This window comes from Typopeltis vanoorti, chromosome 6, assembly GCF_054136105.1.
Source record: "Typopeltis vanoorti isolate ZY-2024b chromosome 6, IOZ_Tvanoo_1.0, whole genome shotgun sequence".
Classification (NCBI taxonomy): domain Eukaryota; kingdom Metazoa; phylum Arthropoda; class Arachnida; order Uropygi; family Thelyphonidae; genus Typopeltis; species Typopeltis vanoorti.
The window spans coordinates 70,882,869-70,908,934 of record NC_143554.1 but is presented as its reverse complement, the minus strand read 5'-3'; the positions used below and the strand labels follow the sequence as shown (position 1 = coordinate 70,908,934).

The following is a 26,066-nucleotide window of genomic DNA, read 5'->3' as shown; positions in this document are numbered from 1 at the left end:
CTATACTTTATTCTCCGTTATTCTAATTTGCTGTGCGCACTTCCTCTCTCACAGAATCTCTCTTGTTTACCTTATTACATGCTATGTTTATCTACCTTTCATATATGAGTCTTATGCCTAAGATATTAGAAAATTTATTTAAAATGAGACTATGCCACTAATATCTGATTAGCAAAAAGAACTCAAATATACAGCTGGTAGATTTCTCTCTCTCTTTCTCTAACACAAATTCCTACATTAAAACTTTCACAAACAGTCATGGTCTATTCTTTTTCTTAATTTCACACTTTGGCCAACTCACTTAGATTCCTTCTCAACAAGTCCGATTTATTTTAGAAACAGTGCAGTTATAAATAAACAAACACGCAGCACTCTTTTAACAAGAAAGTCAAATGACAATTATTTACATGACTATGAAATATACACAATTTTAATTTTAGGGAGATTGCTTTCTCTATCCATCCATAAACACTTTAGCAAAATTTAGAACCTTCTTTCTTCAACATTAAATACTTTCTTTTAACACATAAGGTTACCTACTCTCAGTTTACAAATTTTTACTTATTAATCTCTGAGCTTACTCGTAAAGAGGTTACCTAAATCTGTGTTAAGTTATCTTTACACATTTGATATCAACCTCTAACATGCCAATTGATTCTCTTATGGACATTTCTTAACACTATGAAACATATATATCTTAAAAGTCTTTCTTGTATCAACTATAACAGGAATTGTATAAAAGTTTTGAACTTATAAAGGCTCTGTATCTCACATTCAGTCAAAAGTCTTTCACTAAAAGTTCTATGGCAATTCTTTAGTCTCAGATCTTCAGGAAATTTTGGCTCGGCTGCATCTCATTGGGAACGTAGCGGGCTGTGGGCTCATTCAGCTCCAGCAAAAGGTTACTCTCCCTCGGCGAAAAGAAAAACTTACGAGCGAAGGTGCTTTGAGAAATTTGCCTTGACTTTTCTCCTCTACTTGGGCTCACCGAAAATGCCTGGACGACTGCCTTCTTTTTCAGCCTTTTCAACAGTTAGAACTACTGTTAACTGGATCTCTCTGGACTGGAAACTTTTCTCCGGCAATTGGAACTCTTCCTTTCAGCAATTTGAAACCTCTACGGCCTAGAAGTAGTCTCTCTCTAGCGACATCTTGAACCGAGAAGCTCATTTCTGGAAGCGGGAAACTCCTCTCTCAAGCAACGTGGATCTGGGCAGTCAATCTGACGGTGACTCTGGACCGGGCGGCTTCCTCTCTGACAGCAATTCTGGAACCTGGACCCCCCCCCCCCCTTCTGCTTGCTTCAGTCCCTTTTTATTAGGCCTCTGAGACCTCGCATGAAGTTTGGCAACCCCAAAGAATCGGTATGAGTCTTTCATCTTAAGTTTCAAGTTCATCACACCTTTGGTTCTCCACTTTCTTTTGATTGTAAGTTGCCAGCCATCGGAAAGTTGTTTGAACTCTTTCTGACTGACTTCGGAGATGTTTACACTTAGAGCCTGCAAGCCTTTCTCATACATACAAGTTTCAATAACAATCTTTCTAATGCCGCCATGTACAGCTTCGGAGACAAAAACATTGCCTTTGTTTTTAACACTCTAACATATTTTTATTAAAGCAGTATATACAGTTAGCTTCAAAAGAGTTATTTAAAAAATCATCTAATACAAACTATACCGAGACAAACAAAGTTTATTTTTTTACATCACATGGGACTTAACCTAAGTAAAAAATCGATGTAATGTGCTTTGGAATATTTAATATTTAAGCTACAATCAAGTTTTTACACTTCGCTTATAATCGTATTCACTCGGCTCACTGTTTGACTTCCACTGATCCAAATTAATTCATTTACCCGGACTTATAATAAGAAAATTACTGATTTGACAATTTTAACGAAAAATAAATAAACAATAGCAATACACTTAAAGAGAATTAAAAATAATACAAAATAATGATAAATAAAATATTATGTTTTCAGTTTTAATTAAATTTGTAAGTAAGGAGGAATACACAAGAGATCGACCAAAAATCGCTCTGCGATCGACTGGTCGATCAAGATCGACAGGTTGACACCCCTGACCTATAGAATAAGTAAAACATTTCAGCTATTTAGGCATAATTTTATGTGAAGATGGTAAATATGAAAACAGAAAAGAGAATTAGCAAAGCTTGATATGGTAGGAAGTCAGCTGAATAATTTATATGGAATAAGAAAAATTAGTCAAAACACTAAATTAGCTGTATACAAGACTGTGTTCAAAACAGTTTTAACTTATGGATCAGAGAGCTGGGTTACAAAACAGTTGATCAAACACTGGAGACCTCTGATATGAGAGTTCTGAGAAAAATTAGTGGAGTGAACAGATGGCTTCAATGGCGGTATCCAGGGCTAGCGAGCATGCAGGCGCTGCTACAAAGTGGGGCCAGGGCACGGTTCATAAGTTCATTTTTAAGAATCAAAATTTTTATCATAAAAAAAAATTCTTAGAATGATCAATATTAAAATAAATAAGGCTGGATACACCGAAATAAAAATTTAAACAGCTGCCTCTTTGATCAGCCGGCTGTTTACAATTTTGCAGTGAGAGCAGGCTGAAAGTACTATTTCAACTATTGAACAAGATAACAGGATGCATGATTTAAGTGAAAAACAGTTAGGAGAAGATTTAGTTGTAATTGACCATGAAACTAACACATTGTTAGTCTCTGTAAATTTAGAAGATCCAGGTGAATGGGGAAATATTGATGAAAAATTACGAGTTGTTTTATTGAAATGGGGCCTTTTCAAAACATAATATATCCCAGAGATACATATGGTCGTAAATATGGCGACACGTATTATAATAGAAAAATGGAAAACGGGGAGCTCGTGCCAAGAACATGGCTCATTTATTCCGAAACTTTAAATTCTGTTTTTTTGCTTTTGTTGCAAACTTTTCGCACCTACTGAATCAAGTAGTCTTGTAGAAAGTTATAACGATTGGAGAAATGTAAGTACAACTTTGCATAGACATGAGATTAGTTTAACTCACATGAAAAATTTCTTAAAATGGAAGGAAGTTGATAAAAATTTAAAAAACAAAACTACTATTGATTGGCAGACTCAAAGCATGTATGAAATGGAAAAGAAACATTGGATGAATGTTTTAGAATGATTGATTGAAATGATAAAATTCCTTTTTAGCTTTTCGCGGATCATCTGATAAATTATATGAAAGGAATAACGGCAATTTTTTAAAATTAGTTGAACTGTTTGGGAAGTTTGATCCTGTTATGGAAAATCATGTTGAAAGGACCCTACAACGAAACAATAGAGTACACTATTTGAGTAAAGACAGTCAAATTAAAATATTGGAACCTTTAAGTAACACAATCAGGGATACAATTTTATTATCAATTCGAAAATCTAAATATTATTCCATAATTTTAGACTGCACACCTGATGCAAGTAAAACAGAACAAATGACCATTATTATTCGCTTTGTTTCCTGTGACAATGGAATTGTGAAGATTAGGGAAAACCTTTTAGGTTTTGCAGATATATCAGATTCCACAGGACGTGGTTTATGTACAACAATAATGGAACAACTGGAAAAATGGAACATTCCGATTGAAGACATGCGAGGTCAAGGGTATGACAGTGGGACAAATATGAAAGGGAAAAAAATATGTGCTAAAATATGGGCTCCAAAATTTGCTTTTGAACAAAAATCCTCAAGCTTTTTAAGTGCCATGTGCTGCTATACTCTAAATTTAATTATTAACGATGCAGCCAAAATGAATGCAGATACAATTAGTTTCTTTGCAATTATTCAAGAAATATACAATTTCTTTTCATTCTCTTACAAATGTTGGGCAATCCTTTTAAAGTTCTTAAAAAAATTACCATTGAAACAGCCATCAGAAACGCGATGGGAAAGTAAAATTAATGCAGTTCGCCCTCTACAATATCAGTTAGGAGAAATTTTAAATAATGAAAATTTTAAAAATGAAACTCAGAATGAAGCACAAACATTATGTGCTAAAATAAAGGAGTACAAATTTATTTGCTCTCTTATAACTTGGCATGATTTACTTAACAGAATAAATCTTGTGAGTAAAATGCTTCAAGACAAAAATATGAACATTACACTTGCTTTAGAATCTATCGAAAAATTAAAAATATTCTTACTAGAGTATTGATCAGATACAAATTTTAAAGAAGTTCTAAAAACGGCACTAGAACTGAGTGAAGAGGTGGATGGAGAACAAGAATTTAAAACTGGTACAGAAGTACCAGTTTTAAATTTGACTACGAGCATCATGACGAAATGCCACAATCGCTAGAAGATAAATTTACAGTGAATGTGTTTTATACACTTGTAGACGTCAATGTGTTCGTTAATAGAACGTTTTGAACAACTAAAAACATATTATGATAATTTCGATTTCTTGTATAGATTACTACAAATTAATAGCGAAGATTTAAGAAAAAATTGTGACGATTTAGAGATTCTCTTGAAGGACGGCGACAATAAAGATGTAAATGCAATAGAACTAAATGACGAGTTATGTGCTTCCTGGGATATTATTATTATTATTATTATTATTCGTGACACCTCCAAGGAGTCCGATGACTCATGGTGGGAGGACACTCACTATTCAACTGTCTCCACCACTACTACCAATCATCTCCATCAACGCCATCTACCGCCCAATTTTTCGGAAGGATAATTTAAATATTCAAAACCCTTTCGATATTCTTAATTTTATTGTGTCTAATAATTTATCTTTCCCTAACTTTTCAATTGCTTTACGAATACTATTAACCTTACCTGTTAGTGTAGCGAGCAGTGAACATTCCTTTTCCAAGTTGAAATTGATTAAAACCTACTTAGGAACATGTATGTTACAAAAAAGGCTTGTTAGTTTGGCGTTGATAGCTATTGAAAATGATATATGTGTGGAATTTGACGTCAGGACCATTATTTCTAATTTTATCAATATGAAATCAAAAACCATAAAATTTTAATAAAAAAAATTTCAAGTATATTTATGTAATTTAATTTATTCTAATATGTTCTAATTATTTCTGAATTCTTTTCTTATTTTCTCATCTATCTTGAGTTTCTTTTATTTTCCTAAAAGATAGTTCCAGTTATAAAAATTATTAAAAAACTTTTACAAGTTACTAAGAATTTAGTAACTTGTAAAAGTCAAGAATTTTTTAAACTTTAGTTCAAATAAATTTTAACTTTAATTAAAATTCATTTTAATTTTGATAGCGATTCGGGTCAGTGAGAATTCTAAAATCCCTGTATCATTATATTCAATGATTAAAGTGAAATGGCTTTATCAAAATTTGCTTTAACTTTTGAGAATTTTTTGAATATTAGGGTTTTTAACGATTATCCTGCCTAGTCAACACCCCCGGTTCATTACATTTAGCAAACCAACGTGTGGCTGTTCTGTCAAAATTTATTTAAGAAATTTCAAATAATTTAAATTTTTATTATCGTAAAAGAACCACACACGCTCAGCTCGTTACAGGGGGCTCTTAGATAGAAATTGCATGGGTGGCAAAGACCTTAGCGCTGGTTCTGGCGGTATCATATTAAAAATGAGGATATTAGGAAAGAACTCGCCATTGTTAGCATTCTAGAATGTGTTAGTAGAGCTAATCTCAGGTGGTATTTACTTTAACAGAATGGGAGAGGAAAGACTAGCAAAGCAATTGTTCTTTGCAGGTTGGCAGGGAAGAAACCCTTAGGAAGACCAAGATGTAGATGGATTGATACAGTAAAAAGTGCCTTAAAAGACATTATAAGATCTGATGATATTGGAATCTTGACATATAGCAGATTAATTTTGAGGAAAATTGTTGATTGGAAGTTAGTAATGGTGTAAATTTTTCATATAGCATTATCATTATCCTGTACACCTCCTGAGGGTACAGATCAGTAATTTGATGATGATGATGATGATGATAAAGGGCTTATTGTGGGTGCTTGTCTGGCTGAGCTACGATTTTGAAAACAGCAGAGCTAACTGGTTTCTCAAAATGTCAGATATCAATGGTATTAATAACCCACATTGCTTGTCTAAGAGGCTAACTATGGTCCTAAGACAGTCTGTCAAGAATGAGATTGCTGTTGTCTGAGAATACTTGTATGCACAAATGGAATTTCCTGTGCAGCAGTTGACCAATGCATTTAATGAATGCTGTTTCTGACCTATATCTCACTGAACCATGTGCAGGGAATTGAAGAAGATCGGTATTGGGATTCACATGCCTATACAGAAACTATTGATTTCTGCGAAAAACTGAAAAGTTCGTCTACAGTGGTATCAGTAACACCATAAACACAGCTGAAAGTTCTGGAGGTGGAGTAATGGTGTGAGGCATATTCTATTAGTATGGAATAGGTCCCCTGATATTGCTGGAGGGTTGGGTCCTAAAAGGAATATCTGAACATTGTTGAGAATTAAGTCGATCCTGCAATGTTGACTTTTTATCCAGCAGGTGACAATTGTTTCATGGATGATAATACTATTGTCCATCACTCAAGAATTGTTCAGCACTGGTTCAGCGAGCATGACAGTAATTTCCACCATCTTCCCTGGCTACCAGAAAGCCTGGATGTGAATCCCTTTGAGAATATATGGCACATGTTAGAAAAACAAATCTGAGCACAAAGTCATCTTCTGTCAAATCTGAGCCAGTTCAAGGATGTCTGGTGAATGCCTGGTATATTGTAAACATTGATGCAGTCCAACATCTTGTGGAATCTATACCAAGCTGTATATATGCTGTAATTTGGGTTAAAGGAGGTCCAACATGGTATTAAATAAAAGTTTCTAATTCAATGGTCATTATGTGTAGTTATACATTACCCATTTCAAATGATGTATCCTAATAAATTCCCATACTCTGTTAACCTCTGTATATATTTATTATTATTAGTTTTTTATTTTTTATTTTCTTATTTTTACTTTATTTGGTTCATATGCATACATTATTGTATAGTTATGTTTACTCTTTTCATGGCTGGTCAATGGAAGATTTATTTTTTTGCTAAAAATGAACAGTATACTTGATGATTGTTTACTAATTTTTGTTGCTCATAACCAGATAATGTTTATTATCGCTTATAACATTACATTTTATTGCATTTACAGAATATTACTTTTACAGCTCTAAGACAGTTAACACTTCAATGTTATTGCAGGGTTTGCGGAAAGAGAGATTAGAAGCTAGAGCAATTAAAGCTCATAGAGAAGAAGAACGTAAAGTTGACATTGATATGAAAGAAGAAAAGTATCAGACAAAGAGGAGAAAGTATGTGCTTGGCCAGGCTAAAAAAAAGTTATATTTTGAAAATGACAGAGTGAGAAAATTTCATGTAAGTTAAACTAGTTATTTTTTTTTAACAAGCATTATTTAAAAGAACTGTCATTAATTATCATGTTACTGCATGCTTGACATATAAATGATTAATTCAGTCTGTTTATCTGATTACATACACACTTTAAGAATCATATTTGAGGTTGTAATGGTTTGTGAACTTCTGCACTCTCTCTCTCTCTCATGGTGACAGAATTTTTTTTTAATAATGATTCCAAACATGAAAGGTTATAAGGTCTATCACACAACAGTGCCACCACGTGTGGGTAAGTGATTAAGAAGAGGTAGTCTGTTGATATGTTTCTTAAAGAGTTGGAGGTTATACTCAATGGAAAAAACACTATGGGGAGGTTGTTCTAAAGAGCAGAGGTGGATGGAATGAAAGAAGATCATGAGAAGTTCATTCAGTATGTTTGGAATTGGACAATATCATTATTATTATTATTATTACGGGCAACTCCAGGAGTCATTAGACTCATCGAGGGAGGCCCAAATCATATTCATCACAACTATTCGACATTCATACAGTATCTATCATACCTCACCTTAAGCTCATTCACTGTCACAGCATCCACCACAGACTCAGGGAGCGCATTCCACTCATTCACTACTCTAAAAGTAAAGAACCCAGCTCTAACACCTTTACTAACCACACTTTTGCCCAGTTTCCATGGATGTCCCCTAGTCCTCCCACAACCAGCCCTGTTTTCAAAAATATCTTCTGAATTAATTTTATAGAAACCCTTCAGTAATTTGAATGTCTCAATCATATCTCCCCTCCTCCGCCTATCAACCAATTTTTGCAACCCACAAATCCTCAACCTGTTCTCATACGGTTCATTCCACAGACCTGCTATCATCTTGGTCACTCGCCTCTGGATCCTCTCCACCTCCTCCCCATCAAGAAGAAACCTAGGTGACCAAATCTGAGCACAGTAGTCTAGATGGGGTCTTATCAAGGCTCGATAGAGAGGAACAATAACCTGCTTGTCTCTGCTTGTCAACGTATTCTTCAGCAACCAAGTGATTTGATGAGCTGTTTTGGTCACTTTTGCAATGTGTCCCCTAAATTTCAATTCCTTATCTACCAACACTCCTAAATCTCGTGCCTCATCAATTTCCTGGAGCAGGGTTCCACCAATGCAGTAAACTGCCGCCAATCTTTTCACCCCAAAATGCATAACCTTACATTTTGCCACATTAAACTGACATCCATTCTCCTTAGCCCAGACCTCCAATCTATCCAAATCATCCTGCAAAATTTTGACGTCATCTGCATTCACTATTGCCCTACCCAACTTCGCATCATCCGCAAACAAATGAACTGTTCCTCTCAGATCATTTCCTATATCATTTATGAACAAATTAAACAGCAGTTTAATTTGTTCATAATTTGTTCAAAATATATTTGGAATTGTGTTGAAAATTGTCAACACAATTGGTGTTGCAAGTTAGCTGTTGTGGTTCTTACATGATTAGAAGAAAGTGAATGGTAGTGACCAGCACTGTTCATGAAAGTCCATTGAAAAGGCATAGGCGTGGAAACGGAGTGCCCATGAGAAAGTGACCAAAGGGGGGGGGGGTCTGTGTGAGAGAGAGGGATCACCTGTTAAGTGGATTGCCCTCTTCTATATATCATTAAAAATTCTTAGGGAGGTTTTGGGTGCACCACACCAAATGTGAGAACAATATTCTAAGGTTGGTTGGATCCAAGACATAAATTGTTAAAAGTTGAGCAGAGAAGTAATGTTTTGAAAGAGAAAGAACACCAAGTTTTTTGTGTTCTTTTTCAATACTGATCTACTTACCATTCTCAAATGGGGGTAAAGACAACTTAGTGAATTTCAATTATATCAAAACTCAGGCCTGTCTTATTATAGTATCTTTCTTGCATGTAATAAGTCAGACAGGCCTCAGTTTTCATATAATTGAAATTCATTAAGTTGTCTTTACCCCCATTTGAAATGGTAAGTAGATCAGCATTTAAGTCACTAGTTATGGAAGACCTTGAGGCCTTCAGTCATTTCAGTACTACAAGGTTTCTCAAATGAGGGAGAGAAATGGAGAGTACTGTCATCAGCAAAACTATGAATAGGATTTGAGGTCAGAGAGAGAAGGTCATTGACATAAGGGAGGAAGAGTGTGAGTTGAGAGTACAGAACCCTGATATACCCAAGCATTGATAAAGAAATCTGATGAGAGGAAGCCATCTGCCATGACTTACAGCCTATAACCAGTGAGGAAGCTGGCAATCCAATCACAAAATGCAAAAGGGAGACCATAAGATGGTAACTTGTTCAGGTGGTATTGATTTCACACATGATCGAAGCCTTTTTAAATATTAAGAGCAACCACATGAGTTTCTCCAAATCCATTGAGAATTATTTCAGTTATTAGTTCATTGCAGGCATTTAGATGAAAGGAATGAAAAAGAGACATAAAAATTCCAGAGGTCATCTCAGTTGGCACAGTTGTAGTGCATATGGTACAAGGCTGAGATTGTTGGCTGGCAGGAGGAGAATGATCTGTAGAAAAGGAGACTAGACATTGACAGTGCATTTGGAGGCAGAACTAGTTAAGAAGAGGTCCAGAGTGTTGGAAGAATAATAAGGATTTACTTGTATTCTGGTTGATAGGTTAAATATATGATAGATCATGGCTGATGGCAGATAATTCAGCTTTCCATCCAGCATGACCTGTGAAGTTGGTGAAGGGAGTCAGTTTGTGTTATGGATGTTAAAGTCTCCTAGGAAGACAGTCTTACAATTGGTAATCAGATTGTACGAAATCAACTTTTAGCAGTAAGTAGTCAAAAAAAGGGCAGCATAAGGCTATAAGTAAGGTACGGAAATCTTGAGCCAGAGCAGATCAAAAAGCAAACATTCAAAGCTGGAAAGCTTTGAATGTTTACTTTTCGATGAAGAGAGAGAGAGAGAGAGATGAAATGACATCTCTCTCTCTCTCTCTCTCTTTCTTTTTGCAACATGCAAGATATAGTTGAGTCATGGAGAGGACAGTTTGGGTTCAGTTAGGAAAAGATAAGGTTTTGATTTTTATGCCTTGAATGCCGGTGAAATGGATGTGGAAATGTTTTTTATTGGAAGAAATTTTGGTGTTATTTTGAGATATATTTTTATTATTTTTTACAATTTTTATTGTATTTTTCAGATTTTTTTATTCTTTTTATGGAAGATTTCTTTATGTCTGCAGTTAAAATGCTAATATTCGTATGACTCTCTTTCATGTAAGAATTGTTTATTCAGGAAATTTAATGGGGAGGGGCATGCAGCTAGGATGAGGGATTTGTGCACATGACTCCCATACAGGGAGTTGCGAGACTTTCAGTCCATGTTGTCTTGGATAGCATCCCCTAACTCGGGCTCCCTACAGGCATGATCTAGCAGAATAAGCAGCAGCAGGATTATTTGCCAGTGATCAGGAAGCCTCCAACAGATGCATTATGATCAGTTTCAGTCCCTTGCACTGTCTGGCAGCCATACTATAGAAATTACTTTACTGCTGTATCCTCAAATGGAGGAGATATTGGCTTCTTAGTTCAATAGTAACAGTGTGCTGAGCATAGCCAGCACCCACACTGCATGTGGGAAGAAAGGAGGAACAGAAGTCAGGGACCCTGGAGATGAGACCCCTGGAGAATAGTGTGCATTAATGGATTGCAGCACTGCCTTCTGCTGCTATAAGGGCCAAGCAGTAACCTTTGTGAATCAATATGCCAACAGCAGGAAAGCTTGACAGGCTGCATTCTTGAGTTATATGCATTTTTGTAATGTCGTGTTTTATTGGTTTGGTGATATTCTTCTCCAACTGAAATGGCCAGTTTTAATGAGCAAAGAACTGCATCAAATTTTGCTTCAATCTCAAAAAAACTGCAGAAACTCACTGAACACTTAAGGAAGCATTTAGTAGTAATGCTATGAGCGAAAGCAAAACTTTTTTGTGATACAGATGCTTCATGGATGGATGGATGTCTGTTAACGATGATGAGTGATCTGGATGACTATCAACAAACACATACTAGAAAACATCACAAAAGTGTGCAAGGATATTCTTGCAGATCATAGGACTCCTACAGGATCATTCATTGCATTCTGTCGAACATTTTGAACATGAGACAGTCATTTCTCATCTCCCCCCCCAGTTCACCTGACTTTTTTCCTGTTTGCCAAGATGAAATTTCAACTGGGCATTGGTTTGACATGATCAAGGAGATCCAGGCAGAATATCGCAGGAGGAGCTCACATTGAGATTGCTGTGTACATGCCCAAGGGGATACTTTGAAGGAGATGGTGGAAACTACAAGTCAGGGTAAGATTTTTTTATGGTCATATTCCCTGAGCTTTTGGGTAGCAATTTGTATATGGAGGCACTTATTTTTAATTTGTTTCAGCAAACCATATTGAAGAGGTGATGTTCATGTCAACTTACATAAAAGGAATAACTTGCCAAAGAGCTGAATAGAGGAGCGTTTAGCTCTGGCTTTTACAAAAATCATCACAATGAGTGTGTCACCCTCTTTTCAAATTAAATAGATTGTTCAGAATGCCAAATGATATTTTCATTAGATTTATTTAAAATCTCATATGGTTCATATTTATTAAATAAAAATAGGCAATGTATATAATGTCCTTTATCTGAACATTTGTGATATTCTGCATTAATAAAATGCACACTGAACTGTAAGTATATTACTTGCAGTTCTTTAAAAGAAAATAAATAACACATATACACAGAAAACTAAGGTTCATAAGCTATTAAGGAAAATAGGTGATCTGAGTGGACTGGTTTTGGAAAAGAGAACTTTAGATGAACATCATGTACATCAGGATCTACTGAAAAACTTCTGAAAGAGAATTGACACTTATTTATATTGAATGAAGAGACAAGTAAAAGCTTGATGAATTTGAAAACCTTTAAGCGATTGAATAATAATGGCTAGATTATATTCAAAATATATTAAATTAACCAACATATAAATTTATGTGCACCCAGCAAATGATAAAGATTTTGAAAAAAATTAGATCTGTTTAAAAAGAAAGTGGACCACAATTCCTGAAAGATGTTTAGATAATATGAATTGATGAATTGCCAAAGTTAAAAAGAAATAATGAAGAAAGAGCAGTAAGTAATGAAGTATATAGTCAAAAGAAATCAGAATGATGATTTACTGTTTTTGTGAAATGAATAATCTTGTGACAGGGGAAGCTTATTTAAATGTAAAGTAATATGTAAAATTATGTGGATATTACCTGATGGTAAAAACAGAAGCCAGATTGATCACATTGCAATTAAGGGTAGGTTTAAAAGCTCTCAGATGCTAATGCAGCATGAGGAATTAATATAATCTTTTCTTAGCTGAACTTGAATTAAATGATGTGTAGGAATAAGATGATTAAAATCAAAATGTAAGGATAAAATATCCTTTTCTGTCTTCCCTTTGTGTTAGACTCAATGGTCACAGCCAACTAATTTGGCTTTTTAGAAACCAGATTATTGCTTATGCTGTGACAGTTAATTCTATCAGCATATTCTGTTATGTCTGTAAATTGTGTATGTTCTTCTAGCTGGTTTTTCAGTTTTGCAAGATGAAAAACCCTGCCACTTCTGTATATGAGACCAGCTAACTCACTTTCAGTTGAAAAGTCCTGATAAAGTTTCTTCACATACTAGACCCCTTCCTGTGGGGCACCTGTTCCTGGTGGTGGGGCCCCTCCTAGTGATGGTACTGGCCCTTTTCATTCTTCCACTTTTTTCTTTACTTTTCTTCTCATATTCTTTGCTCTACTTCTTCTGAGTCTTTTTTTTTACTATCCTTTCTTCCAGCCCACAACCTCCACTGGGATCCAACTTCTTGCTGTTATGTTTGCCATGCGGTGCGACCCGTGGACATCCAGAAAGGAGGTATCCTGGTATTCTTGCACTAATTTGGCCTCTGCTTCAGTAAGATGGGTGGTCCTGGATGACCTCGTAAGGATCATCCAGGAACTGCAACACTGTTGAGCCTTGCAGGCAGGCAAGCCCACTTGCTGATGTCGCAGTAAGTTTCTCACGCCATGGTCCAGGGTTGGGTATGCAAGGCTTGCTGTTGTGCTGGTATAAGTATTAAGTTGATAGCCCTGGTGTTCTACTCCTGAGCGCAGCTATTGTTTTCAGGTTAGTGGGCATCCTTGCGTGGCTCCATGGTTGTTGGGTGTGTGTGTGGGGGGGGGGGGGGCTCTGGCCCTGAACCAAAAGCATTGAGCATGAATTCATTATCCTTAAATGTTTTAGGGGCCTAATAAAGTCCCAACTGAGTACTGATACTGTAGATACAGCATTTGGTAACAGAAGTATAAACAAAAGCTATATGATACTAATATAAATGTACAAGTATTTCTGATAATCATTGTAACAGGTGAAAGGCAATTAGAGAAAATGGTGCCCTTCTTTATTCAAAAGGGTTTAGAAGAACTGGCAGGACCTCCCAAAACTGTTCAGAAATTACGTTCTGGTGATATCCTCATGGAAACATCATGTCAGTAACATTCCGAGAAACTACTGGGAGAACATCAATGGGTGAAATACCAATCACAGTAACACCTCATAAATCACTCCATTCTTGTAGAGGAGTGATATCAGAATGAGATCTTGATGTTCAGATGAGGAGATATGTTCAGAGCTTAAAGATCAGGGTGTGAGACACTTCCTGATACATAGAGATGTTCGCCTGGTTCCAACCAGGAACATCAGGGTATCTCAACTGTCCTGTTAGACTGTACATTCCTAATTCACTAAGATGCTTTAAATGTCAGAAATACGGGCATGTCAAAAATAACTCTTGTGGCTCTGCCATCTGTGCCAGATGTGGTAGTAAAGAGCATGATAACAAATCTTGCTCTGCAAAAACAGCTAAATGTGTCAACTATCAGGCAGATCATCCAGTTTACTCTCTTGCATGTCAGAAGTGGAAAGATGAAAAAGAAATACAAATAATTAAAACAAAACAAAACATATTATATCAGGTTGCAGAAAGAAAGCCTGATCACACCTGCTCTGAGACCCTCTTATGCTGAGAAGGTAACAATTAAGAAAATGTCAACAGCAACTTAAACTTGTATGTCTATTTCACCATCTGATAATTTCACCACACCTGAACTTTATGATTGTGAGTACTTCTCTGTTGAGTGCATCAATCGCATTACCCCTATGGTCTTACTCCAGAGAAAACTCCAGAAATGGTTCCATTTGATGAGAACCCACTTGTCAAAAAGTTATGGCAAAGATATCACTCAAAGATAAACAACAAGACACCCTCCACAGAAATAATGGATACTTCATTATCCACTGAAAGTAAATTAAACTGACTGACAGATGGGATGCATTGAATATTTCACCAAAGGAAGAGAAGGACACTGGCTGTCCATACTTCCCAAAAACAATTGATGAATATAAACCAAACAAAGGTAAGTCTCCAAACCTCCCAAAAACTAGACAAGTCTATAAATCCAAAACAATAGGAAAATTTTTATAATGGAACTGTTGTGGGTTTCGTCAGAATTTCGATGATATCAATATTTTGTTACAGAAACACAAACCTTTCTGTTTTTGTCTACAAGAAACATTCTTAAGAACCAATGAGGAGCCCACCTTAAGGAAATTCTCTGTTGTATGCAAGGAGAGAACTGGAGATCATCCTGCTTATGAGTATCTATTCTAGTGGGCAGTCATACTCCTTTCCATCATGTCCAACTTAATACTGCTCTGGAAGCAGCAATGATTTGCCTGTCCTTGGGATTTCTTATTACAATCTGTTCAATTTATTTACCACTGAGTGTTGAGATAAATGAAATCTATCTTGATAATCTTATCTTGCAAATTTCTTAACCCATAGTTCTTATGGGTGACTTTAATGGTCACAATACTCTGTGGGGTAGTGCCAACACAAATAGATGAGGTCGAATCATTGGAAGAATTCTTGACAATAATGGCCTTTCCCTTTTGAATAATAGATACTTTCTTCAATACTTTCTTCCACATGCCTACCTGCTCATATTCTAGAATCAATCTTACAATCTGCTCCCATTCCATTTTTCCACTGTTCACATGGGATGTCAAAGAGAACATATATGGAAGTGATCACTTTTTTGTTCTTTGCACAATGTCTTCATAGGAACCATGTTCTCCTACATGGATGCCCATATAGAAAATGGACCAGGCTGACTGGAACACTTTTCCCTTCTTGCAAAATTTAATGCTGATACCATCAGGCAAACACCTATCAATGAAGTAGTAAAGTAAAAACATTCATCATGAAGTAGTAAAGTAAAAACATTCATCATGAAGTAGTAAAGTAAAAAATCCATTATGAAGCAGTAAAGTAAAAACATTCATCATGAAGTAGTAAAGTAAAAAATCCATCATGAAGCAGTAAAGCATGTAACAGATTGAATTGTCCAGGCAGCAACAGCCTCCATTTCCAAGAACATTATCTTGATTTCCACTCATATCTAAAGCCTTGCTGTCAGTCAATCATAAAAAGATCAACACAGAGTCATAGGGTATATTTTGTAGATACCCCACCACATCAAACTTAATGGCTTTTAAGCATGCTTGGGCCAAAGCATGTTATATGAGACATCAGAGTCAAAAACCATCTTGGATCCAATTTACTTCATCAGTTAATCAAATGACGTGCAAAATTGTATGGGATAAAATCCGTAAAATGAAAGTTAGATATAGAACACACTGTTTGTCTACCTTAGACCTTAATGGAGATGTTAAGCTATTGCTTAACCAAAACTATTGCAGACACTTTGGGAGAAAATTTTGCCAGAATCTCATCAACAGCTTCATATCCTCATGAATTTTTAATATTGAAATAGCAGTAATAGGAAACAAAGGCTAAATTTTTATACCAATGGTCTTGAGCAATACAATCAGCCATTTGTTAAGTAAGAACTAAAAATAGCTCTTTTACTGTCTCATTAGTGCAGTAATGCCTGATGACATCCGTTATGAAATGATAAAACATTTACTATCATCTTCTATGGATTTCCTTCTCTTAATATACAATAGAATAATTGTAGAGGAAGAGTTTCAGGATTCTTGATAGAAGTCAGTTGTCATTGCTATCCCAAAACTAGGAAAGGATCCAGCACAAGCAAATAATTATTGACTTGTTCCTCTGACAAGCTGTCTTTGTAAGGTGTTAAGAGAAAATGTTTAATGCTAGACTTCTCTGGTATTTAGAAAGCAGTGATCTTCTCTCCAATACACCATATGGCTTCCATAGACATCGTTCAACTTTAGACCATTTGGTTCATTTAGAAACTTGTATAAGAGATGCATTTCTGAAACAAGAATATTTGGTTTCAGTTTTCATTGACATGAAAAAAGCTTATGACACAGCCTAGAGATATAAGGCATATTAAAAGACTAATTTTACACAAATTATGGACTCTACAACCATGTTATAAATAATTATTTGAATTTCCTGAAGTTTCGACTTTCATATTAAGGTCATTATCTGGAGTATACACACATATATACAGAGACCAGCTAAATTACATTTCACATAGTGTGCTGGAGAGAGAATGATTTGATCAACAGGTTTGATTAGATTTGATTCTACTGGCCTGACCTCTAGTGAAAATAAAATAAAATTACAATAAATAAATGAAATAAAATAAATTAACTACATCAAAGCTATATTGTATTTAAGACAACATCAGAGAAACATTCTTTCATATAGATAGTTTTGTTACAGTAAAAATTATGTCCTAATTTAACATGACAATTGTTATATTAGATTTAAGATTCTGGATTATCTACAGTCCTGTTTATAGTTAACTCTTAGGGAGAAAGGTTAAATGGGTAGAATATGTGCTTTCCATATGCTTGGGATTTTTAGACCATCATTATTGTTAAGATTAGGGTATTGATAAGAATCTCACAGACTTCCTTAAATTTACGTTCATACCATGTTTTGGTGTGATGTAAACAACAGGTGCTTTTTCAGTCAATTCTATGTAAAGTGCTCAGGGCATGATCAGAAAGACCAGCTTGAACATAGTTATTATATTTAATGTGTCGTTTACGTTCCTTTTTTCTGATAGGAATCGTGTGTCCTGTTTCCCCTATATATTTAATTATTATTATTATCCAGGCCTCCATGGAGTCAAAAGACTCATCGTGGGAGGTCGCTTTAATGGAAACACAAAGTTTATCATACCACTCCTTGAACCCATTGACCATTCCCACTCCAAACACTCTCTCAGGCAATGCATTCCAAGGTTCAAACCACCCTCCATGCAAAGAAACCACTCCTCACCCTCTTGTGTACAACTTCCTTTCGTAACTTCCAGGGATGGCCCCTTGTCATCGCTCCTTCCCGCCGTTCCACCAAGTGAAATAACTCTCTAATGTCTACCCTGTAACTGCCTCTCAACAATTTAAAAGTCTCGATCATATCACCTCTCCTTCTTCTTCTATCCACCAAACTCTGCAGTCCACATTCTCTCAGTTGATCCTCATAACTCATATTGTACAGTCCTGAGACCATCTTTATTATCTGCCTCTGTACCCTTTCCACAGTCAATTTATCGCTTTCAAATCCTGGGGACCAAATCTGAGAACAATGGTCTGATCAGGGTCTTATACAATGGAATGATAACTCTTTTATCTCTGCAGGTCAGCGTCCTTCTCAGTATTGCAGCAAACCTCTGAGCTACCCTCACCACCTTTGCAATATGCTCTCTGAATTTCAGTTTTCTATCAATCTCATCACCCCCAGATCTCGTGTTTCCCCTACCTCCTCCAGTACAGCTCCTCCCATCGATGGATCCCAAACCTCAAGACTTTACATTTTGCTGCATTGAAATGATATCTCCCCCCATTCATTTGCCCATCTGTCTAGTTTATTCAAATTCTCTTGCAGGGCTGCCACATCTGCACTATTAATGATAACCCTTCCTAGTTTCACATCATCCACAAACAACTGAATGTCCCCTTGCAATCCATTGACAATATCATTGATATAAAGGTTGAACAATACAGGTCCCAGTACTGAGGCCCCTGTGGAACCCCACTTGTAACCTTCTGCTTCTTTGATATTGCTCCACCCATACACAACTCTCTCTGATACCTATCAGTCAGCCAATCCTGAATCCAATTTGACTAACCCAACATTTAAACCCATGTGCTGCAACATAAATATCAGCTTATCATGTGGCACCCTGTCAAACGTCTTTGCAAAATCCAAAAAAATGGCAGTATATGCCTTTCCTTCATCAACTGCTCTTGTCACTTTATTACAATTATATTACTAAAGCAAAAGCACCCCTTAACAAATCCATGTTGATGCTCACAGATAACATTACCCTCATCTGCCCAATGCTGTATATAGTCCCTCACTAATTTCTCCAAGACCCTTAACAACTACTGATGACACACAAACAGGCCTATTATTAGACACTTCCAGTCTGCTACCGCCCTTTACAGCGGCACTGTCTTACCTTCCTTCCATTCCCTGGGTACCTTTCCCACAGCCAGACTTTTATTGAACAGTTAGGTCAACGGAGCTGTCAGTTCTTTAGCACATTCTCTCAAAACCCATGGTGAAATACCATCCAGTCCAACAGCTTTACTGTTGGACTGGATGGTATTTCAGTCCAACAGTATCCAGTATCCAGATATTCAGAGTACTCAGTATTTAATGGGGGTCGTTTATGTTCCTTTTCAGATGCACAATTCCTATGAGTAAAAAGGAACATTAACGACACATTAAATATGGTCAAGCTGGTGCTTTCTGATCATGCCCTGAACACTTTACATAGAATTTGGCTGGAAAAGCACCTGTTGTTTACAAAACATGGTATTGAACGTAAATTTAAGGAAGTCTGTGAGATTCTTATCAATCACCCTAATCTTAAACAATAATGATGGTCTAAAAACCCCAAGCATATGGGAAAGCACATATTCTACCACTTAACCCTTCTCCCTAAGAGTTAAATATAAACAGGACCGTAGATAATCCAGAATCTTAAGTCTAATATAACAATTGTCATGTTAAATTAGAACATAATTTTTACTGTAACAAAACTATCTATATGAAAGAATGTTTCTCTGATGTTGTCTTAAATACAATATAGCTTTGATGTAGTTAATTTATTTTATTTCATTTATTTATTGTAATTTTATTTTATTTTCACTAGACGTCAGGCCCAGTAGAATAACTGTTGATCAAATCATTATCTCTTCAGCATACTATGTGAAATGTAATTTAGCTTGTCTCTGTATATATATATGTATATATGTGTATACTCCAGATGATGACCTTTAATATGAAGGTCGAAACTTCAGGAAATTCAAATATTATTTATAACATGGTTGTAGAGTCCATACTTTATGTAAAATGAATGCTGATCACTGTGTGACATTAAAGGAAAAGACATATTAAAAGACTCTATAACCTAGGTCTCAAAGGACACCTTCTTATATTTATTAAAAACTTTCTGTCCAGGTGAACTTTACAAGTCAGAGTGGGAAGTATGCTATCTCAGCCATATCATCAAGAAAACCAGGTGTTCCCCAAGGCTCTGTCTTAAGTGTGACACTTTTTGCTGTCAAAGTTAATTCAATCACTGAACAGCTTCTTCTCACAGTAGACAATGCTCTATATGTTGATGTCTTCACAATTTGCTCTCACTTGTGTAACATGAGAGTAATTGAAAGACAACTTCAGCAAGCAATTGATCATGTTTCTCTATGGGCTCAGATTCAGGTTTTGAAAGAAAAAATTGTATTGTCTCTGTACACTTTTGTTGAGAAAGCACATTCTTCACCTAGATCATAGGTTCCCAAACTTTTTTGGACCACCGCCCACTTTGCAAGACAAATTTTGTAATGCCTCCATTGCATTTATTTGTAACGTCCCCCCCGCATGCATTTTAGTTCAAATGCTCTTGTAGCCTAGAAGGCTTCATTACTTCATTTGAAAACACTTTTTGGCAAATCAGGCACATGGGTAATAATTGGTTCGTAGGAGACTGAATAAAACCATATTTCAAATACTCAATACTGTACTGTCAACATTTCTTCTTATATTCAGACATAATGAAGTAATAAAATTTGCAAAATTCACAAAATATATAAGATTTAATTTATACTTTGTATGACTCCACTTATCTATCACACTGTCGGCTGATGATTGTTGGTAAAGCACACAAAAAATAATGAAACTTATTCCTAAACCACTGGTATTTATAGACTTGAAATCTAGCCCGAATCAACTTGCATGCATTGACTTGTTTGCGATACCATCGTACTCGTGCTTTGAACAAGTCACTGCAAGCGCCCATATTCCTGTCAAAAACATGCTGAGAGTGAATTACCTACGTAATAGTTGACCGACATACTGCTAGTTAAGACTCGCTGCTGCATGGATAGACTAAAGCCTGTATGGCACGATCAATTTTTACAATAGCAAAAAATGAATAAACTTTTTAAGTATATAAAAAATAGAAGTTAAAATATCCTGTATGACACGTTAAATTTTTTAATTTGCATGAAAGTGCATTTTGTTCGTCCGACCACGACATTGTCCGAATAATTATGAATAATAATTAATAAATAAAATAATTACACAAGATATAAAACAAACCTACAAAACATAACCACAGAAAACAGTATAATAAGTTTCAAATAATATTTGCTTTGTTTTTTTCTCTAGTTAGCAATATAAGTTAGTACTAACTAGGCTAACTAAAATTTACGATTTTATTTCTTTCTTGCAATTATTATTTTTACTCGTAATATTAAATTATATAAAATTGGGTTTATTTTTGTACAAATCAACTAGAAAAGTGGTTTTATATATTTTATATATATTTTGAAATGAAATGTAACGAATATATTTGCTACTGTAAACATAACCTATTATACATAAATATATACATGCTCTATTTTCTCATTGACATAGAAAATTGACATCTATTTCTATCTGACATGGTAAATTTTCAAATGATTAAATAATCGAAATAGAAAATTGATAAAAAAATTGATCGTGTAAGACAGGCATAAGATGAATTAAAATGCAGTATTTAAATTTTAAATGATTATATAATCGCAAAATCACAAAAATAATTAATTTTTAAATATATATTATTAATTTCTTCTATAAAGAGCCACTGACCCCTAGACCGCCTGAATGCCCCCAAATGCTTCTGACCTCCCCTAGAAGGCTTCAGTGCCCACTGGGGGGCGGTACCGCTCACTTTGGGAACCTATGCCCTAGATCCTTAGTTAATAATGATGCAAACCTATTCCAGTCACAACAGAAGCCAAGTTCTTTGGACTCTTTTTTGGCAGAAAACTTGCATTCTTTGTACACTTTCCTCAGCTAAGAGAAAAGTGCAAGAGAGCATTGAATCTCCTTCACTGAATAAGATGTAGATTTATCCTCATTGCTTTGTTTTTATTGTGCACTTATATGTTCAAAGCTGTATTATGGATCTCATGTCTGGTTCTATAAGGCAGAATAGCCTGTGATGGTTGGATCCTATCCATCGTTAGGATATACAGATAGCTACTGATGTCATTTGCATATTGCCTACTCAAAGTCTTTATGTTGAAGCAAATGAATTAGCTGTATCGCTTAGATGGAAACAGTTGTCTCTTAATTGTGTCCTAAAAATAGTCTCTTCTAGAGCATTCTACATGTATTAGTCTCTTTTCTCTGCATTGGGAAGCTCAATATCACACACATCAGACTGCCATATGTCTTTTTGGTAATCTGTTAGCCTGAATGTTGACAACAGCTTGCATACGTCAAACATATCAGCATCCCTCCATGGCAGGTTTGCACTTCATCCTACAGCCTCTCATTTTGTCAACTACAGAAGTCTCATACTCCATCATCTGTCTACCTGCAATCATTTAATGCACACACACAGTGCAGCCCATTCTGATTTCTTGCTCATCTATACTGATGGCTCATGAACTAGTACTTGCGTTTGCTATACTACTGTGTTTCTTGACATTGATATCTCCAACCAGATATCACCTACAAATTAATTAACTTAACTTTTGTTTGTATATATATATATTACAAAATATGTAATGTTTTATGATGTATATGCAGGAGTTGAGTACTAATGTATGTGTTATTCATTAGGTTAATTTCTGACCAATAATGTATTTCTGTAGCCTTGTTGTAATTTTGTTAATATGTAAATACCACACTGCTAAACTTAATTTTTATGCATACATATTGTATAATAATTCCTCTTTAACTCTATGTATTACTGTAATAATATTTGTTGTAATCTTAATGTAGTAATCTTATATGTAGATACTGCATTCCTTGGCTTGATGTTGTACATGCATTTTGTTTATTAACTTATATTGTTGTCTAATTATGTACTGCCTTAAATGCTGCAGCAATTCTGTTTATATGTAGATACTACATTGCCAATTTTTTTTTTATGCATGCATGCTGTATAATAATCCCTTTTTGCCTATTTATGTATGGCTGTAAAAACATCTGTTAAAATTATAACTATATGCAGATACTGCATTCCTTGGTTTGTACATGCATTTTGTTTATTTAACTTGTATTGTTGACAATTTTTGTACTACTATAACCTTTAACCTTGTGTGTTGCTGTGCCCTCTGCAGCAATTCTGTTTCTATGTAGATGCTGCTCTGTGGAACCTAATTTTTGTACAGGCATATTATTTACAATTTTCTTTAACTGCTTATGTATAGTTGTAACCTTAGTATGGCACAGTATGACCTTTGTAGTTTTTGTGCCAAATAAACTATAAACCAAACCAAGCATCTATGGACCAGGTGATGTAAAGGATGTGGGGATAGTATGCATCAACAAATAAGCTCAATGTGTTGAGGGGCTAGTAATTATTATGGGTGACCAAATATGGTAACATAGATTGGAAGGAGGAAAGGACACATAGGAGGTAGAAAATGGAATTTATCAGTTTCCAAGGAATAATTACCTGGGGCAACATGTGATGGAATGTACTGGGGGGGTTTGCGAGTGCTAGATCTAGTAATTGCACCAGAGAATTTCTCCATAACCACATTGCAACCAATTGGTGAGAGTAATCATATGGTGTTGACTTGGGAGATGGCTAAATGTATGGAATTTTCAGTTAAGAGGGAGGGGGTATATGTGGAATTACAGGGCTGGTAAGTATGACACTTAAGAGATTGCTTGGATCAGTGCCATGGCATGTGAAACTGCAAGGACTTGATGTCGATAGTGCATGGGAAGTGGTCAAGTGATGTTTGAGGGATGTAATAGCAGACTGCATATCTAGAGTCAGGAGAATAAATCAAATGGGAGTTAAATGGATGAACACCATCATTAAATTGGAGCTACAAAAAAAAAAGAAAAAGAAAATTGTGGAGGGAATTCAAGGATAATAGTGACCATCTAGCATGAGCATTACAAAGCACAGGCCAGAAGGGTAATCAGTGTGTAAGAAAGGCAAAAGCAGAGTCATCATCATCATCAAATTCCTGCCATGTACCCTCAAGGGGTGTACAGGATATGATAGTACTACATGAAAAAAAAATTACATCATTACTAACTTCCTATCTACAATTTTCCTCCAAATCAGTCTGTTACTTGTCAACACTCCAACATTATCAGATCTTATATTTCTATCGTCTAAAGCACTTTGTACCGTATCAATCCATCTATATCTTGGTCTTCCTCTGGGTCGTTTTGCTGCCAACCTGGCAAAGAACACTTGTTTTGCTAATCTTTCCTCGCCCATTCTGTTTAAGTGACCATACCACCTGAGATTAGCTCTGCTAACGCATTCCTGGATGCTGACAATGTCAAGTTCTTTCCTAATATCCTCGTTTTTAATATGATATTGCCATTGATGCCATCTGTTCACGCCTATAATCTTTCTCAGGACTCTCATATCTGCGGTCTCTAGTCTTTGGTCAAGTGTTTTACTTCTGACCCAGCTCTCAGATCCATAAGTTAAAACTGGTTTGAACACTGTCTTGTATACAGCTAATTTAGTGTTTCGACTAATTTCTCTCTTATTCCATATGAATTTATTCAATTGACTTCCCACCATACCAGCTTTGCTGATTCTGTTGTCTATTTCTATATTTAATTTACCATCTTCAGTAAAAATCGTGCCTAAATAGCTGAAATGTTTTACTTGTTCCACAGGTTCTCCATTCACAACACAGTTGACATTTTCAATGATTCTGCAATTTTCATTGTCTTTGTCTTTTTATTGCTGACCTTCATACCATATCTATTACAACAGCTATTCAGTTTAGTCAGAGAATCTTGCAGACTTGTAGCGGATTTATTTAGAAGTATAATATCATCTGCATAAAGCAAAGAGCTGACATTAACATCTCCAATTTTGATATCATGTTTAATACCACTTTCCTTCATAATGTGATCCATATAGATTATGAATAACAGAGGGGATAATGTACATCCTTGTCTCACACCAGATTTAACATTAAACCATCTTCCTGTACTTCCTTCAATTCTAACTGCTGACTTACAACTCAAATAAAGACTAAGTATTGCTTGATATAATGCCCCATTGACACCATATAACTGCAGCGTATTGAATAGCTTCTCTCTTGGCACCTTGTCATATGCCTTTTCCAGATCGACAAAACTTAAATACAGATCTTTGTTATATTCCCATGCTTTCTCGACTATTTGTCGTAAAGTGAAGATCTGATCCTGACAGCCTCTATTTGGCCTGAATCCAGCTTGTTCTTCACCAAGCTTTTCTTCCACAATTCTTCTCAACCGTTTCTCAAGTATACTTGCATAGATCTTGCCAGGAACACTCAGTAGGGAAATACCTCTGTAATTCTCACATGCAGTTTTATTTCATTTTTATATATGGGTACTATGAGAGCTCTACTCCAATCATCGGGAATTCGTCCCTCTGTCCAGGCTTTCTGAACTATGCAGTGCAGCCACTGTAAGACTCTCATACCACCATACTTCAGCATTTCTGGTCGAATATCATCTACTCCTGCTGCCTTTCCACATTTTAAGCTTTTGATGGCTTTTTCTACTTCAAGTATGGATATGTATTCCTGACTGCATGCCTGGTCAGTGTTTTTTACCACTGTGCTGTCATCACTGCTTGTTTCATTTAGCAGTTTTTCAAAGTAATTACTCCATACTTCAAGGATATCTTTTTCTCCCATTTTCATGTCACCTTTATCATCTCTAATTCCTTTTATAGCACTCTTTCCTCCATTCTTAAGCTTCTTCAACACCCTCCAGAATATTTTGCCACCTTCTTGATATTTATTTTCTATATTCTTGCCAAAGTCCTCCCATGACTTTTGTTTAGCTAGTTTTACACAGTGCTTAGCATTCTTGCATTTGTCTCTATATTCTCTAAGAGCACAAGCTGACTTATTTGACAGGAACTTTTGGTATGCTTTCTTCTTTTCCTTCACTGCCTCTTTAACTTCCTGAGTCCACCAGGGAGTTCTGATTTTTTTATCCTTACAGACAACCTCACCACATGCCTCTCTGGCAGAATCAATCAATGTTTTCTTCAGAGTTTGCCACTGAATCTCCAAGGTTTGATTCCTGTTCTCAAACTCTTTCATTTTTTCTTCAATAATCTTTGTGTATTTTAGTCTACAGCTC

General features: G+C 35.7%; 1 protein-coding gene across 3 annotated transcripts in view; it reads left to right on the top strand.

Annotated features, from left to right (window-relative positions):
• Positions 1 to 26,066, top strand: part of LOC150105526 (cilia- and flagella- associated protein 210-like) — a 199,299-nt gene that overhangs the window by 45,267 nt on the left and 127,966 nt on the right. For all 3 annotated transcript variants that reach the window (XM_090394239.1, XM_090394238.1, XM_090394237.1), the window contains exon 4: positions 7,212 to 7,385. In XM_090394239.1, coding sequence (XP_090250365.1) covers positions 7,212 to 7,385 — 174 coding nt within the window. The remainder of the gene's footprint in view (positions 1 to 7,211; positions 7,386 to 26,066) is intronic.